Raw genomic sequence first — 12,461 nt, 5'->3', positions numbered from 1 at the left:
AAACATCTATTTGCGTTCCGGGGCCTTGACAGCTGTCAAAGCAGGCAGACGTTGACGTGCGACCCGTTGCGCTCGCTTGCCGGTAATAATACAGGGGAAACACAGCATTATAGTCTTTTATAGAATAATCGCGTGTTAATAAGAATATAAGCAGAAATAAACATTACCGTAATAAATACCTTATATCATCTGATACTACCAGCACGACTGAGTTTCAGGAGCGGACTAAGAGCAGGAAAGAAGGGAGAATGATGCTCCTTCGGAAGTCTTAGGAAAACACGAGGGGGATAACGGAGTGCTCGTGAGCCGCCCCGCTCACGGCCGAGTCTGGCAGTGGGCCCTCCTGCGCTCTGAGGGCTCCAGCTTCACACCGGGGCTCTCCGGCTGTCACCGCTGCTCCCTCGCTGCGTGCAGACCTGGTGGGTCTCACGGGGACACGTACACGGGCACACTCGTTTACTGCTCCAGGGTCGGCGTGCCCTGGAGGGGAGGTCAGCGCGGGCGCTGCGGCCGCCGCAGTGAAGATGCTGATCTTTAACCGATTTCTGGTGGTGCTGGTGCAAGGCTTGTGCCTAGCGTGCAGCCCGCCTCCTTCTCCGTTTGGGCTTGCGTTTGGGGACTTTGCACCTCGTGTAAAGAAGTGCTGAAGTGAGATTGGACAAAAAAGATGCTTTGGTTCTCCTTCCCTCTGGAAGGTACGCTCTGAAGTGATACTACTCATTTTGGATCCCTCGGCGATAACACCAGTATCTGTCGGTGTAACATCCTTCTGCAGCACACGTGTTCACAAAGCAGGAGTGGATCACGTGTACGCTGGGGCCCGGTGCTGCCTCTTTCACAACCTCGTCCCCAGGCAGGGAAATGGGGCCTTGGCCTGTAGCGGGGAGTCCTGACGCAGGCGGGAGCAGCCGCTGGTGCACATCGTGTCTTCTGATACCCGGCACCTTTCTGTGAGTCTGAAACTTTTGCTCTGTTGAAGAGGAAACAAAGGTTCCCTCTCCCAAAACACCATCGTGAAGCACTTGCCCAAGTTAGACAGGGTGTGTGTGCGCGTGACTCGCGTACTGAAAGCGTGCTCCCATAGGGAGGGGCCGGGTGCAGAAGTTGCACTGCCGCTGCAGCGCCCTCTTCGTACGTACGACACAAACGGGCTCCCTGTCAGACACCGGCACCAGCCGATGCTCGCTGGCCTGGAGAAGAGGAGCAAACCCGTGACGCTGCCCTGGGACGCCCGCCTGACCGAGGAAGCGCAGCTGGGGCTGCCCACGTACAGACGGTTGCTTTGTGCATGGTGAGATCCTGCAACCACGTGACGCCCAAGGCTGCCAAACACATACCAGCGATCAGACTTTATGCGTTAACGGAACGGCGGAGGTAGGTGTTTCGCGGAGTTCCTGGTGTGTTGCGGTCACCGCGGGCGCCACGCGCAGCGCTAACCGTGTCCGGCCGTGCTGGCTGCAGCGTTCACTTGGACCTTGGGTGCAGCTGTGGTGCCGTGCACCGCGGTGGCCGAACCACGAAAACTCAAGTCATGGGGACTGTGATCCGGTTTACGGTCTTCCTACTAATAGATGTACAACTACAGCTGCCACAGATCACTTCCTGCGCTTCTCAATCTTAACCAAACACTAACTTTCCCTGGGAGTCTGCTGCGCTCACAGGTAGCAATGTCGTGAATTTTTGCGCTTTCATTGCAAATGACAGTGCCTGGAGCAGTCCTACGCACAGATGCCTTCCCAACGAGGGCCTGTGGGGTCAGCTGCAGGGCATCCTCCCGTGGAAGCTGTTCCGATGAGCTGGAAAACCTCGTTAGTGGTGGGGGGAGCCTCCAGGAAGACGGGGTCTGACTTGTTGGAGTATGCTTGGGGACCGTCCCCTTCCACGGGCCGCTCAGGGTCAAAAATGCTCGTGATTCACCATTGCGTCTTTTAACCACCAGTGGGAGGGAGGGCGAACCGTGATGCCACAGCTCTGTGCGCACACGCGTGTGCAGGCGTGCGCCCATGCTTTTCCCTGGGGGAAGGAGGCGACACGGGCCCCAGGAGGGAAGGCACAGCAGCAACAGGCGCTGTGGATGAGAAAGGCCCCAGTTGCGCCCCGGCCTCCCCCTCCCCGTGACAGCCGGGGCTGGGCGTTTCGCCGGCTGTACGAAGGGTGAGGGTGTCTCGCGTGGCTGTGGGGGCTGTCGCAGCGACCACCGAAACGCTTCCACGGGGACCTTGCTGTACAGGTGGGTGCCACCGCTTCCCTGTGGCTGCTGCGGGGGGAATCTCCTGCCACCCTAAACTCGCCAACGTTTTCCTTTCCAAGGACTGTTTTCCTGAGGCCGGGCGCTCAGCCTGCCGGCGCGGTGACGGCACAGAGCTCCCGCCCGCCCGCGGTTTGGGGGTACCGCTCGGGGAGACTCCTGCGGACACAAGGGGTAAGGGGCCCCTCGTCGTCGGTACTTTGGGGGGAAGAGCGACAGTTCTTTTTAATTAAATGTGTTCTTTGTGCTCGTGTATTTAGATACCAAAATACAGCATTTCACCACATGTATAAAATTGTGTTTGCATTTATTTAATTTAGAGTTCTTTTTTAAAAGCATGTAGTCTTGAATGTTTGTTCTCCATTTTTTTTCACATCATTACTCTGATACTGCTTGATTAGCTCCCTCCCCAGTCATGATTGGTAATTAAAATAGGCATTAAAATTAGTCACTTAGCAATTTTGCTGTTCAATTGGCAATTAAATTACTTAATTGCAATTAAAGTCCTAATTTTAATTGGCAAAATGATAGATGTAGATTTAAGATAATATGTATAAATACTTTAATAAGTGTCTATATAAGGATTACTTAATTACTCAACTTCAAGTTTATGCTGTTAACTTTAGAACTTTTAAGTGAGTAATGAAATTTATATTACATCTATTCTAAGGATATGGTAATTAGATGTATTACTTATCCCTATAAGGGCCTTCCCAGTAAGTTTCTTCTGCGACGTTAAAACTATAGCCTGGATAACTATTGTTCCACGGCTGATGCCGATCGTTCCGCGGCGGGAGTCCCGGGAGCCGAGGGGATGCGCGGGGCGGCCAACCGAGCTCCTCCAGCGCCCTTCGGGTGAGCCAACGCGAAACCGTGGTTTCCAATAGCCCTCACAGACCAGAGGCACCGCGCAGCGGTGTACGATTCCTTTACTGATCTTTATCATCTCATCTCCTGTCGGATAAATCTCAGTAGTAACTCTGTAGGAGCAAGAGAACATAACCGCAAAGTGGAAATGATCTTTCGGGATGCGAGCGAGCCAGACGGTGGGAGGCAGTTTGTCTTGGGTGTTTGGGTTTTTACAGCGTAAGCTTAAAGGGAAAAGCATTTGCAAAGTGAGAATGATGACTGACTTACAGCGGGAGAAACGTATTAGGAAGGAATGAGCACAGTTTCACATAAACCATTCATATTTAAGTGCTTCATAGGGTTTTTATGTAAGGCGAGGCTTTTGCGTTGAAAACGTTGGCTTTTTAGGTTAAGGTTGCACCACGTTGCGTGCGTTGGCTTTTATTCTGTCGTTCCGCACAGAACTCCACTTAGAGAGCTGGATGTAGAGTATCTTTTCCCAGCCTTTACTCCCTCTCGCACGCTCCAGTCAACCGAACTTTGCAGAAGCAGCCCCTGCGAGCAGAGGTGCCGCACCTGGCGTGTGACAGCACCCGGCCGCCTCCGCTTGCCGCAGGAAAGGACGCGCAGTTACGTCACTTTTCCCGTTTTTTTTTGCAGGCTGGACTGCAGCGGGGGGTCCCGCGGGAAGATCTGGAGTCGGTGTCCAGAGACACTTTCTGGGGCCCGGCGCAGAGGAGGCCGAGCGTTCCCCTCCCTCCGCAACCGCTTTGGACCAGTGACCCCGCCGAAGCCGCAGGCGATGCCGGGTGGACCTGCCGAATTAAGATTCCTGATAGTTTTTTAATAAACGCAGCGCACTTAATTATACCAAACCAGTTCGGCTTTGCATCCTCCCCACCCCGACACTTTCTCAGCCCGCGCTGACCCAAACGGACCAACGATGCAAATCGGAGGGGCCGCGCGCGTGGGCGTCGCTTGGGGGGGGGGGGGGGAAGCGGGGGTTATCAAATAAATTAAAACCCGCTTAAATCTTGCGTGGGAAACGGGCGCGTTTCGCGCGGCGGGTGAGAAACGGAGGCGATAAATCAAAGGCGGCGAGGAGCGGATGGATGGCTCTTGGCTCTGGTTGTGGTCCATAAAGAAGGGGTTCCCCCCCCCCAAAAAAAAAAACAAAACACGAGGCGGAGGGGGCGGCGGGGAGCTCCCGGGCCCTCGGGGGCGCGGATCCGCGCCCCCGAGGGCCCGGGAGCTGCCCGCCGCCCCGGGGAGCTCCCGTCGGGGCGCGCGCTATTTTTGGCGCGCCGGGTGGTTGCGTCAATGGTGACGCAGAGTGGTGGTGGTGAATGGGGGGGGTGGGGGGGTGGGGGAAGGGGGGGGGGAGGGATGGGTGGGGTGGGTGGGAGACACGCGCCGCCCCGCCCCACTCTCACTTTTTCCCTTTCGCCGGGCGGGTGACGCCACCGCCCTCTATGCAAATGAGGCCACGCCCCACTCGCGCTTAAGGTGCCACGCGTGGACGGGGCGGGAAAGCAGCGTGGGATGATAACGGCAGCGTGGGGCGTCCGTGCCGTCGTGGGGAGGGGGGGGGGAGGTTGGAGGGGAGGGGTGGGTAGGTGGAGTGTGGGCGGGTGCGCGGGGCGTGGGCGCCCACCTTAAGGCGTGTCCCGCGGTGTGATGTCACCGTCGGAAATTTACCAAAGGGAGAGCTCGGCCAACGGGGCGGGGGAAGGCCGGCCCCTCGGCGCGCTGATTGGCCGGGCGGGCGCTGACGCGCGGTGACGCGCGGGGGCTCGAGGTGCACGTTGGCTGTGGAATAGGGAGCCCACATAAACAAAGGCACATTGCGGGGAAGGGACACTCCGGCCGCCTCGCTCGCCCGGCGCGACGCTGCCGCCGCTCTCCCCGCCACAGCCCCGACGTGTCCCCCGCCGTGCCGGTGTCCCCGCCGCGCCGTGCCGGTGTCCCCGCCGCCGCCCGGCACTTGGATGCATGCACGGGTCTCCGCTCTCCGGTGAGTCCCCGCGCGCGCAGCCCCACGCGCAGCTCGTCCGGTGTGGGTGTGGGTGTGTGTCCCCCGTGTCCCCCTCCTCGCGACGGGTTTCCACGCGCGAGGTGCTGGGGGAAGGGGGTGGGGGGGGGGAGAGGCGTGGAGGGGGGCGACGGCGGCGGCTCCGCGGTCCCGTCCCACCCGCCGTGCTGCTGTCGCGCCCGCCGAGCACGCGTGGGAGCGGGGTTCCGCGGCGCGTCCGACGCTTCTCCAGCTCGGAGCAGCCCGGGAGGCGCGGCGGGGGTCCCGCTGCCCGGGATGGGTCGGGACGGGCCGCCCGTGGACGCGTGTCACCCGTGGTGCCGCCGGGCCGAATCGCCGGGCTGCGGCTCCTGCCCGCTCTGGGTCCACCCGGGCTGGCTGTCACCCGTGCCCTGCTCGGGCGGCGGCTCGCGGTCCCGCGGGGCGCCGAGACCCCCCCGGGTGGGGGCAAACCCGCGTCCTCGCCCGGCTCCCCCCGGAGACGCGTCTCTCGCCGAACCGGCGGAGACGGAAAAACGAAGCGGCTCCTCCCGGCCGAAAACCGGCGGTGGGGGGGCAAACCCGGCCGGTTGCCCGAGAGCCGAGTGACAGCCCGACCGCGGAAAGTTTTCTTCCCGACTAAATAAAAAACCCACCCACCCCCCCACCCGTCCGAACCCCGCGGGGTCCGCCGGGCCGGTGCTGCCCCCGCTGCGGGCCCGGTGCCGGCGGCCCGGGACAGCCTGAAGAGCAGCTCTGTGTGTCTGTGTTTCAGCCAGCGCGCTGGGCAGGCTGGAGTCCTCCTCCGTGCTCTAAAACCGCGGAAACTTTGCTCCCCGCTGACCTCCGACACTGTCCGCCTTCAGCTCCCCCGAAAACGCCTCTAACTCGGCTGAAGGTTTGTGCACTTCGGTCCTGCGGCTCCGCGGCGCGGCAGCCCCGGCGGCACCGGGGCCGGGGCAGGGAGGGGGTCCGCCGCCCGGGTCCGCCGCCGGGCTCCGCGGCTCGGCCCCGCTTCTCCCCCCCACCCCCCCCGCCCCCTCCCCAAAACCGCCGGCCGGGGCAGCGCGGTGCCCGGCGGGAGCGGCGCGGGGCGGGCGGAGGGAGCGCGGTTGTGCGGGCCGAGTCTATATGACCGTGTTTCGTTTCCAGCCATGCCCTGTGTTCAGGCTCAGTATGGGTCCTCGCCTCAAGGAGCCAGCCCGGCCTCCCAGAGCTACAGTTACCACTCTTCGGGAGAATACAGCTCCGATTTCTTAACTCCAGAGTTTGTCAAGTTTAGCATGGACCTCACCAACACTGAAATCACTGCCACCACTTCTCTCCCCAGCTTCAGTACCTTTATGGACAACTACAACACAAGCTACGACGTGAAGCCACCTTGCTTGTACCAAATGCCCCTCTCCGGACAGCAGTCCTCCATTAAGGTGGAAGACATTCAGATGCACGGCTACCAGCAGCACAGCCACCTCCCCCCCCAGTCCGAGGAGATGATGTCCCACTCAGGCTCCGTGTACTACAAGCCCTCGTCGCCCCCGACCCCCTCCACGCCCGGCTTCCAGGTGCAGCACGGCCCCATGTGGGATGACCCCGGCTCCCTGCACAACTTCCACCCCAACTACGTGGCCACCACGCACATGATCGAGCAGCGCAAAACGCCCGTCTCCCGCCTCTCCCTCTTCTCCTTCAAGCAGTCGCCCCCCGGCACCCCCGTCTCCAGCTGCCAGATGCGCTTCGACGGGCCCCTCCACGTCCCCATGAACCCCGAGCCGGCCGGGGCCCACCACGCCGTGGACGGGCAGGCCTTCGCTGTCCCCAACCCCATCCGCAAGCAGCCCTCCATGGCCTTCCCGGGGCTGCAGCTGGGCCACGCTCCGCAGCTGCTGGACAGCCAGGTGCCCTCGCCGCCCTCCCGGGGGTCCCCCTCCAACGAGGGGCTCTGCGCCGTCTGCGGGGACAACGCTGCCTGCCAGCACTACGGCGTGCGCACCTGCGAGGGCTGCAAGGGCTTCTTCAAGGTGAGCGGGCGGCGGGCAGGGCGGCGGGCAGGGCGGCGGGCAGGGGGGGACCCGCCGGGGCCAGGAGCCGCTTTCCCCTTCAGATGGAAATTGGTTAGGACAGAGAACCGTGTCTGAGCTAACCAAGTGGAACAGAATTCCCTGTGGTAAAATTAAGTGATCTCTTTATTTCACCATCCTGATTGAATAATCTTATCATTTTAAATAGAGAAGGTCTCCAAGGAATGTAAATAATATGAATGCCCACGGATTTGTATTTACCGAGCGTCTCCTTCCCTCCTCTTGGCATATAAAACACAGCTAGGAGCTGCGAGGTTAGCTCAAATGTTAACGCTATCAATTTTCTCCTGTTAAATGCCCTGGAAAAAAAAAAAAAAAAAAGAAAAGGGAAAAAAAAGGGGGAAAAAAAGGGAAAATAAAATACAGAAAGGAGTCGGGGAGGCGGCGGCCGGGGAGCGGGGCCCGCAGCCCGCTGCCCCGCAGGACCGGCCGCTGACCCGCCCCGTCCCCGCAGCGCACGGTGCAGAAGAACGCCAAGTACGTCTGCCTGGCCAACAAGAACTGCCCGGTGGACAAGCGCCGCCGCAACCGCTGCCAGTACTGCCGCTTCCAGAAGTGCCTCGCCGTCGGCATGGTCAAGGAGGGTGAGTCCGCGGGGCCGGCGCATCCCGCCGCGAGCGCCCCGGCCCCGGCCGCGCCTAGCCGAGCCGCGCCTAGCCGAGCCGCGCTTAACCGAGCCGCGCCTAGCCGAGCCGCGCCCAGCCCGGGCCGGGCCGGGCTCGGCGCGGCGGGGCGGAGCGGCTGAGCACCGTCTCTCTTGCAGTGGTGCGCACAGACAGCCTAAAAGGCCGGAGGGGTCGCTTGCCATCCAAACCGAAGAGCCCCCAGGAGCCCTCTCCCCCCTCTCCCCCGGTGAGTCTGATCAGTGCGCTGGTGAGAGCCCATGTCGACTCCAACCCGGCTATGACCAGCCTGGACTATTCCAGGGTAAGCTGGACCGAGCTCGCGTAGGGACCTAGCTGCCCCCCGCCCGCCGCCGCCGCCGCCCGGGGAAGGGGGGGCGGCCGGCCGAGCTGCCGGCGGGAGAGGCGAGCCGGCGGCACGCCGTCCTTCCTTCCCGCCCGGACCGCCCCTCCGGGGGCCGCAGCGGGCCGGCACCGAGGCGAGCGGCCGGGACTCTGCCCCGCCGGCGGGCGCCGCGCCGCGCTGGCCGCCCCGGGATCGGGCCGCGCAGAAACCGCCCTCTGCGTGCGGAGAGCGGCGACCTCGTAGCGCCGCTCCTAATTGAATTAATTGCCCCGGAACATCTAATTTCCTCACTGGTCAGAGAGAGGTTTAATTGTTATGAAAACCTGGCTCCCCGACTAGAAACGGGGTTAGCAATTTCACGGGTTATATACTTTAGAGAACCTCATTAAGTGCTTTTTAAAATGAATTTCCAGTTCCAGGCTAACCCCGACTACCAGATGAGCGGAGACGACACTCAGCACATCCAGCAGTTCTATGATCTCTTGACCGGCTCCATGGAGATCATCCGAGGATGGGCAGAAAAAATTCCCGGCTTCACTGATCTTCCCAAAACGGACCAGGACCTGCTCTTTGAATCCGCCTTCCTGGAGCTCTTCGTGCTGCGGCTGGCGTACAGGTAAGCGGCCAGAAGCCGAGGGGGGAACTTCTGGGCTGTTATGGAATCAGATCCTTTCAAGGTCCACTGATCTGCGTTTTTATTAACTCCTCAGTAATTAGGTGCCTCTTAAATCCTTCATTTATTGCTCCTCAAGTAATTAGTTGTTTAGCTTTTCTCCCCCCCCATCCTCTCTTTTCTTTTTCCTTTTTTTTAAATATCTTTCTTTCCCTTTCTTTCTTTTTTTCCCTTTCACTCTTCTCTACTGTATTTTTCTTTCTTGCTTTCTATATTTCTTTCTCTCTTTTCCTCCTTTCTCTCCTCTTTCTCTTTTTTAATCTTTGGTCTTTCTTTTTCTCTTTTCTTTCTTTTTCCCTTCCAATCTATTTTTTTTTTTTTTCTTTCTTACTCATTCATTCATCTGTTCATTTTGGGGTTGTCACGTTCCTTCCAGGTCAAATCCAGTGGAGGGCAAGCTTATCTTCTGCAACGGGGTAGTCCTGCACCGGTTGCAGTGCGTCCGTGGCTTTGGGGAGTGGATCGATTCCATTGTTGAATTTTCCTCCAACTTGCAAAACATGAACATCGATATCTCTGCCTTCTCTTGCATCGCTGCCCTGGCTATGGTCACAGGTCAGTGTCCTCTCCTTCCCGCTCGGCCCCCCGCCCCCGGGGAAGCTCCTTTTCCCTGCCGCCCGCCTTCCCCTCCGCGCCAGACCTGTAACGTCCCGCGTCCTTCTCTTTTGCAGAGAGGCACGGGCTTAAAGAACCCAAGAGGGTGGAAGAACTTCAAAACAAGATTGTAAATTGTCTCAAAGACCACGTGACTTTTAATAACGGGGGGCTGAATCGCCCCAACTATTTGTCCAAACTCTTGGGGAAGCTCCCTGAACTTCGCACGCTTTGCACGCAGGGGCTGCAACGCATTTTCTACCTGAAACTGGAAGATTTGGTGCCACCGCCAGCAATAATCGACAAACTTTTTCTGGACACTTTACCTTTTTAAGACTCTTCCCGTGCGCTTCCACTGAACTGAAGAGAAACTTCGCCTGTCCGAAGGGGAATTCGTCTGGGCCCAAAGCAGCACCTCTGGGTGCCAGCTGCCCACCCACAACAGTGTTGCTAACTCCTGCGGGCAGAACGTGAATGGGCATTTTGGCTCTGGGGCATCATGGATGCAGATCATGGACTACACAAATACCATGGTATAAACTTTTTATTATCAGCTTATAAATGAATTTATTATTAAGGACTTCTGATTTAAAAAGATGAACATATCTGGCAACGCCGGGTGCGCAGCTAAGACTCATACGGTGACAAAGCGTTAAGGTGACCCACAAGTCTCACCCTCCTAAAGACTAAAGTTTTCTGCTGTAAAAGAAAGCTGTAATATATACAAACCCTAAATGTTGCGTGGGTGGCATGTCATTAAAGAAGGCGAAGGCTTGTAAATTTATCAGATGCAGTTTGGCTTTTTAAAAATTATTCTGTGCCTATTTATGAAGAAATATGGAAAACAATTCTAAAAAAAAATTAAAAATAAAAGCTAAGCGTGTTTGCAAAAAAAAAAAAAAAAAAAAAAAGAAAAACAAAAAGAAAAAAGGAGAATAAAGAGAAGAAAAAATAAATCTCTCCGTGCAAGGAAAGCATGATGATTCTAGGGTGACAATGTTATAGGCACTTGCTATTTCAGTAATGTCTATATTCTATAAATAGTATTTCAGACACTATGTAGTCTGTTAGCTTTTATAAAGACTGGTAGTTATCTAAGCTTCAAACATTTTCTCAATTGTAAAATAGGTGGGCACAAGTATTACAAAACCCGAAATCCTCCCCAAAGGGACACATAGTGTTTGTAAACACCGTCCAACATTCCTTGTTTGTAAGTGTTGTATGTACTGTTGATGTTGATTAAAAAAGAAGTTTATATCTTGATTATTTTGTTGTCTAAAGCTAAACAAATCTTGCATGCAGCAGCTTTTGACTGTTTCCAGAGTGCTTATAATATACATAACTCCCTGGAAATTACCGAGCACTTTGAATTTTTGTTTTGTTTTGTTCTGGTTTTTTTATGTCTAAAATTGTCGGTTAATATATTATTTTATGTTCGAGTAATATTTTTAATATTGCCACATTCTGTAGTATTTTTCTTTGTATCTTTCCAGTATGGCACCTGATACAAGTCACTGCCTTTTTTTCTATGGTGTACGACAGTTAGAAACGCTGATTTTTTTTTTTTTCTCCTGATAACTCTTTCTTTGAGAAAGACAATTTTAATGTTTACAACAATAAAACATGTAAACGAATAGAATTTCGTCTTCTTTCTGTCTAAGCGAGAAGCACCACCGCCAGCACCCATTGCACATAAAGGACAATAGCCTCTGACAATGTAGTAATAAACTGCAGAGGAGACTGGACGGGGCAGGTTCCTTTCGGTAAGGCGAGCGGTGCCGCAGGACTCGCCGGCTCTGCGGGAGGAAGAGGAGGAAAGCCAGAGGCTCCAAGGTTGGTCCTTTCCCAGATTTTTCCCGTGGCCGGTCTCCGCAGCATCCAGAGCCGCTCCCGCGGGTGGCATCCATCCATCCATCCATCCATCCATCCATCCCTCTGCCCGCGCAAGCGTTTGCTGAGCCGAACACCTTTCCTTAGGGGGGGGTGTCTAATTTCCAAACCTTGTCCCGCGGCTCCGGAGGAGGGGTGGGGGGGTGGGGGGCAGGACCGGGCGGGGGGCAGCCCCCCACGGGCAGCGCTGCGCCCGGCGGCCGAGCAAAGCGGGGTGCCCGGGCACGGGGAGGCGGGGGGGGGGGATGCCTGCACCGGGGCTGGCTGCTGCCCTCCAAAGACTCCGCGTTCCTGGAAAGCTTTCCAGCAAGGCAGGCGGCTTCCCCTGAACCCGGCTTCGCCGGGAACGGCTGCCATCGGCTCTGCGCTTAGAAACGGGCCGGGCGGCGCGGGGAGCGGCGGAGCAGCCGCGCCAGCAGCTGCGGCCCCAGCAGCCCCCCGGGGGTCCCTCCCCGGCCACACTGCGGGCTCCCGGCGTGGCAGGCGGAGGGACGGGGATGCGCTCCGTGGGTGTCCCGGCCCCGCACCCCGCGCGTGGAAAGGCAGGAGGAAACGAAACTCTGATGGCACGCCTGGGAATTTAGAAAACTTCAGCCTCTTGCGTCAGGGAAAAAAAGAAATGCCCGGGGGGGGAATGCCACCCCCGAAATCAGTTTTCATCTGCTCTCTGCCATACACCCCGCGGTCCCCGACCCAGAAAGACCCGCGGAGGCGGGGGCAGCCCCCCGGGCCCGAGGAGATGGCGGGGCGAGGGACCGCGCACCCCTCCGCGCCCGCTCCTCACCCGCGGAAACGAGGGAGCCGAGCCGGCCCCGGGGGCAGCCCCTGGGTCCCGCTGCCCCTTCTGCGACCCTCCCTCCGCAGATGGAGGTGCCCCCCCATCCCCGTCCGGGGCCGCTCGCCCCTCGCCCCTGGGCTGCGGTCACCCCCGGCTTGCTGCGGGGTGTGCGGGCAAGCCCCGAGGTGCCGCTCGGTGCGTGAAACGGGCCCGGGGGGTTTGTCGGGGGTAGGGACTTTGTGGCTTGGTTAGGGGAGGAATTCATAAAAAGAGTTGTAAGACGAAATAAAACCCGGTTCTATGGTAGGCGTACGCCGGGGCAATTAGCGGGTCCGGGAAGCGCAGAGTTAGGCAGCGCCCAGCTGAGCCTG

At 57.9% G+C, this 12,461-nt stretch overlaps 1 protein-coding gene across 10 annotated transcripts; it reads left to right on the top strand.

The window, feature by feature from the left end:
* The first annotated feature begins 4,902 nt into the window (after positions 1 to 4,902).
* On the top strand, positions 4,903 to 11,962 carry NR4A2 (nuclear receptor subfamily 4 group A member 2). 10 transcript variants are annotated; one of them, XR_012836215.1, is made up of 9 exons: positions 4,903 to 5,111; positions 5,884 to 6,006; positions 6,439 to 7,126; positions 7,641 to 7,770; positions 7,950 to 8,038; positions 8,569 to 8,771; positions 9,205 to 9,383; positions 9,500 to 9,955; positions 11,084 to 11,962. XR_012836215.1 is itself a non-coding variant. In XM_075757387.1 (9 exons), the coding sequence occupies exons 3-9, from the start codon at positions 6,452 to 6,454 to the stop codon at positions 9,754 to 9,756; spliced, it is 1,476 nt and encodes a 491-aa protein (XP_075613502.1). In that variant the 5' UTR covers positions 4,903 to 5,111; positions 5,884 to 6,006; positions 6,439 to 6,451; the 3' UTR covers positions 9,757 to 10,672. The 10 variants fall into 10 exon arrangements, 7 of the variants coding, with proteins under 7 accessions (XP_075613502.1, XP_075613500.1, XP_075613501.1 ...); XM_075757387.1 differs by lacking the exon at positions 11,084 to 11,962 and having other exon boundaries at positions 6,439 to 6,670; positions 6,803 to 7,126; positions 7,950 to 8,113; positions 9,500 to 10,672; XR_012836213.1 differs by lacking the exon at positions 5,884 to 6,006 and having other exon boundaries at positions 6,261 to 7,126; positions 7,950 to 8,113; positions 11,084 to 11,214.
* The last annotated feature ends 499 nt before the right edge of the window (positions 11,963 to 12,461 follow it).

The sequence above is a fragment of the Balearica regulorum genome, chromosome 6 (genome assembly GCF_011004875.1).
Source record: "Balearica regulorum gibbericeps isolate bBalReg1 chromosome 6, bBalReg1.pri, whole genome shotgun sequence".
In the NCBI taxonomy this organism is placed as follows: Eukaryota; Metazoa; Chordata; class Aves; order Gruiformes; family Gruidae; genus Balearica; species Balearica regulorum.
Note: the sequence above shows the minus strand (reverse complement) of the source record. Positions and strands in the feature narration are given on the sequence as shown.

Bases quoted from the DNA above. Each gene is read 5' to 3' on its own strand.
- NR4A2 (XM_075757381.1), top strand. From the start codon at position 5,090: ATGCACGGGTCTCCGCTCTCCG. The intron at 5,112-6,260 runs GTGAGTCCCCGC...TTTCGTTTCCAG, and splicing joins GCACGGGTCTCCGCTCTCCG to CCATGCCCTGTGTTCAGGCT. The intron at 9,384-9,499 runs GTCAGTGTCCTC...TCTCTTTTGCAG, and splicing joins TGCCCTGGCTATGGTCACAG to AGAGGCACGGGCTTAAAGAA.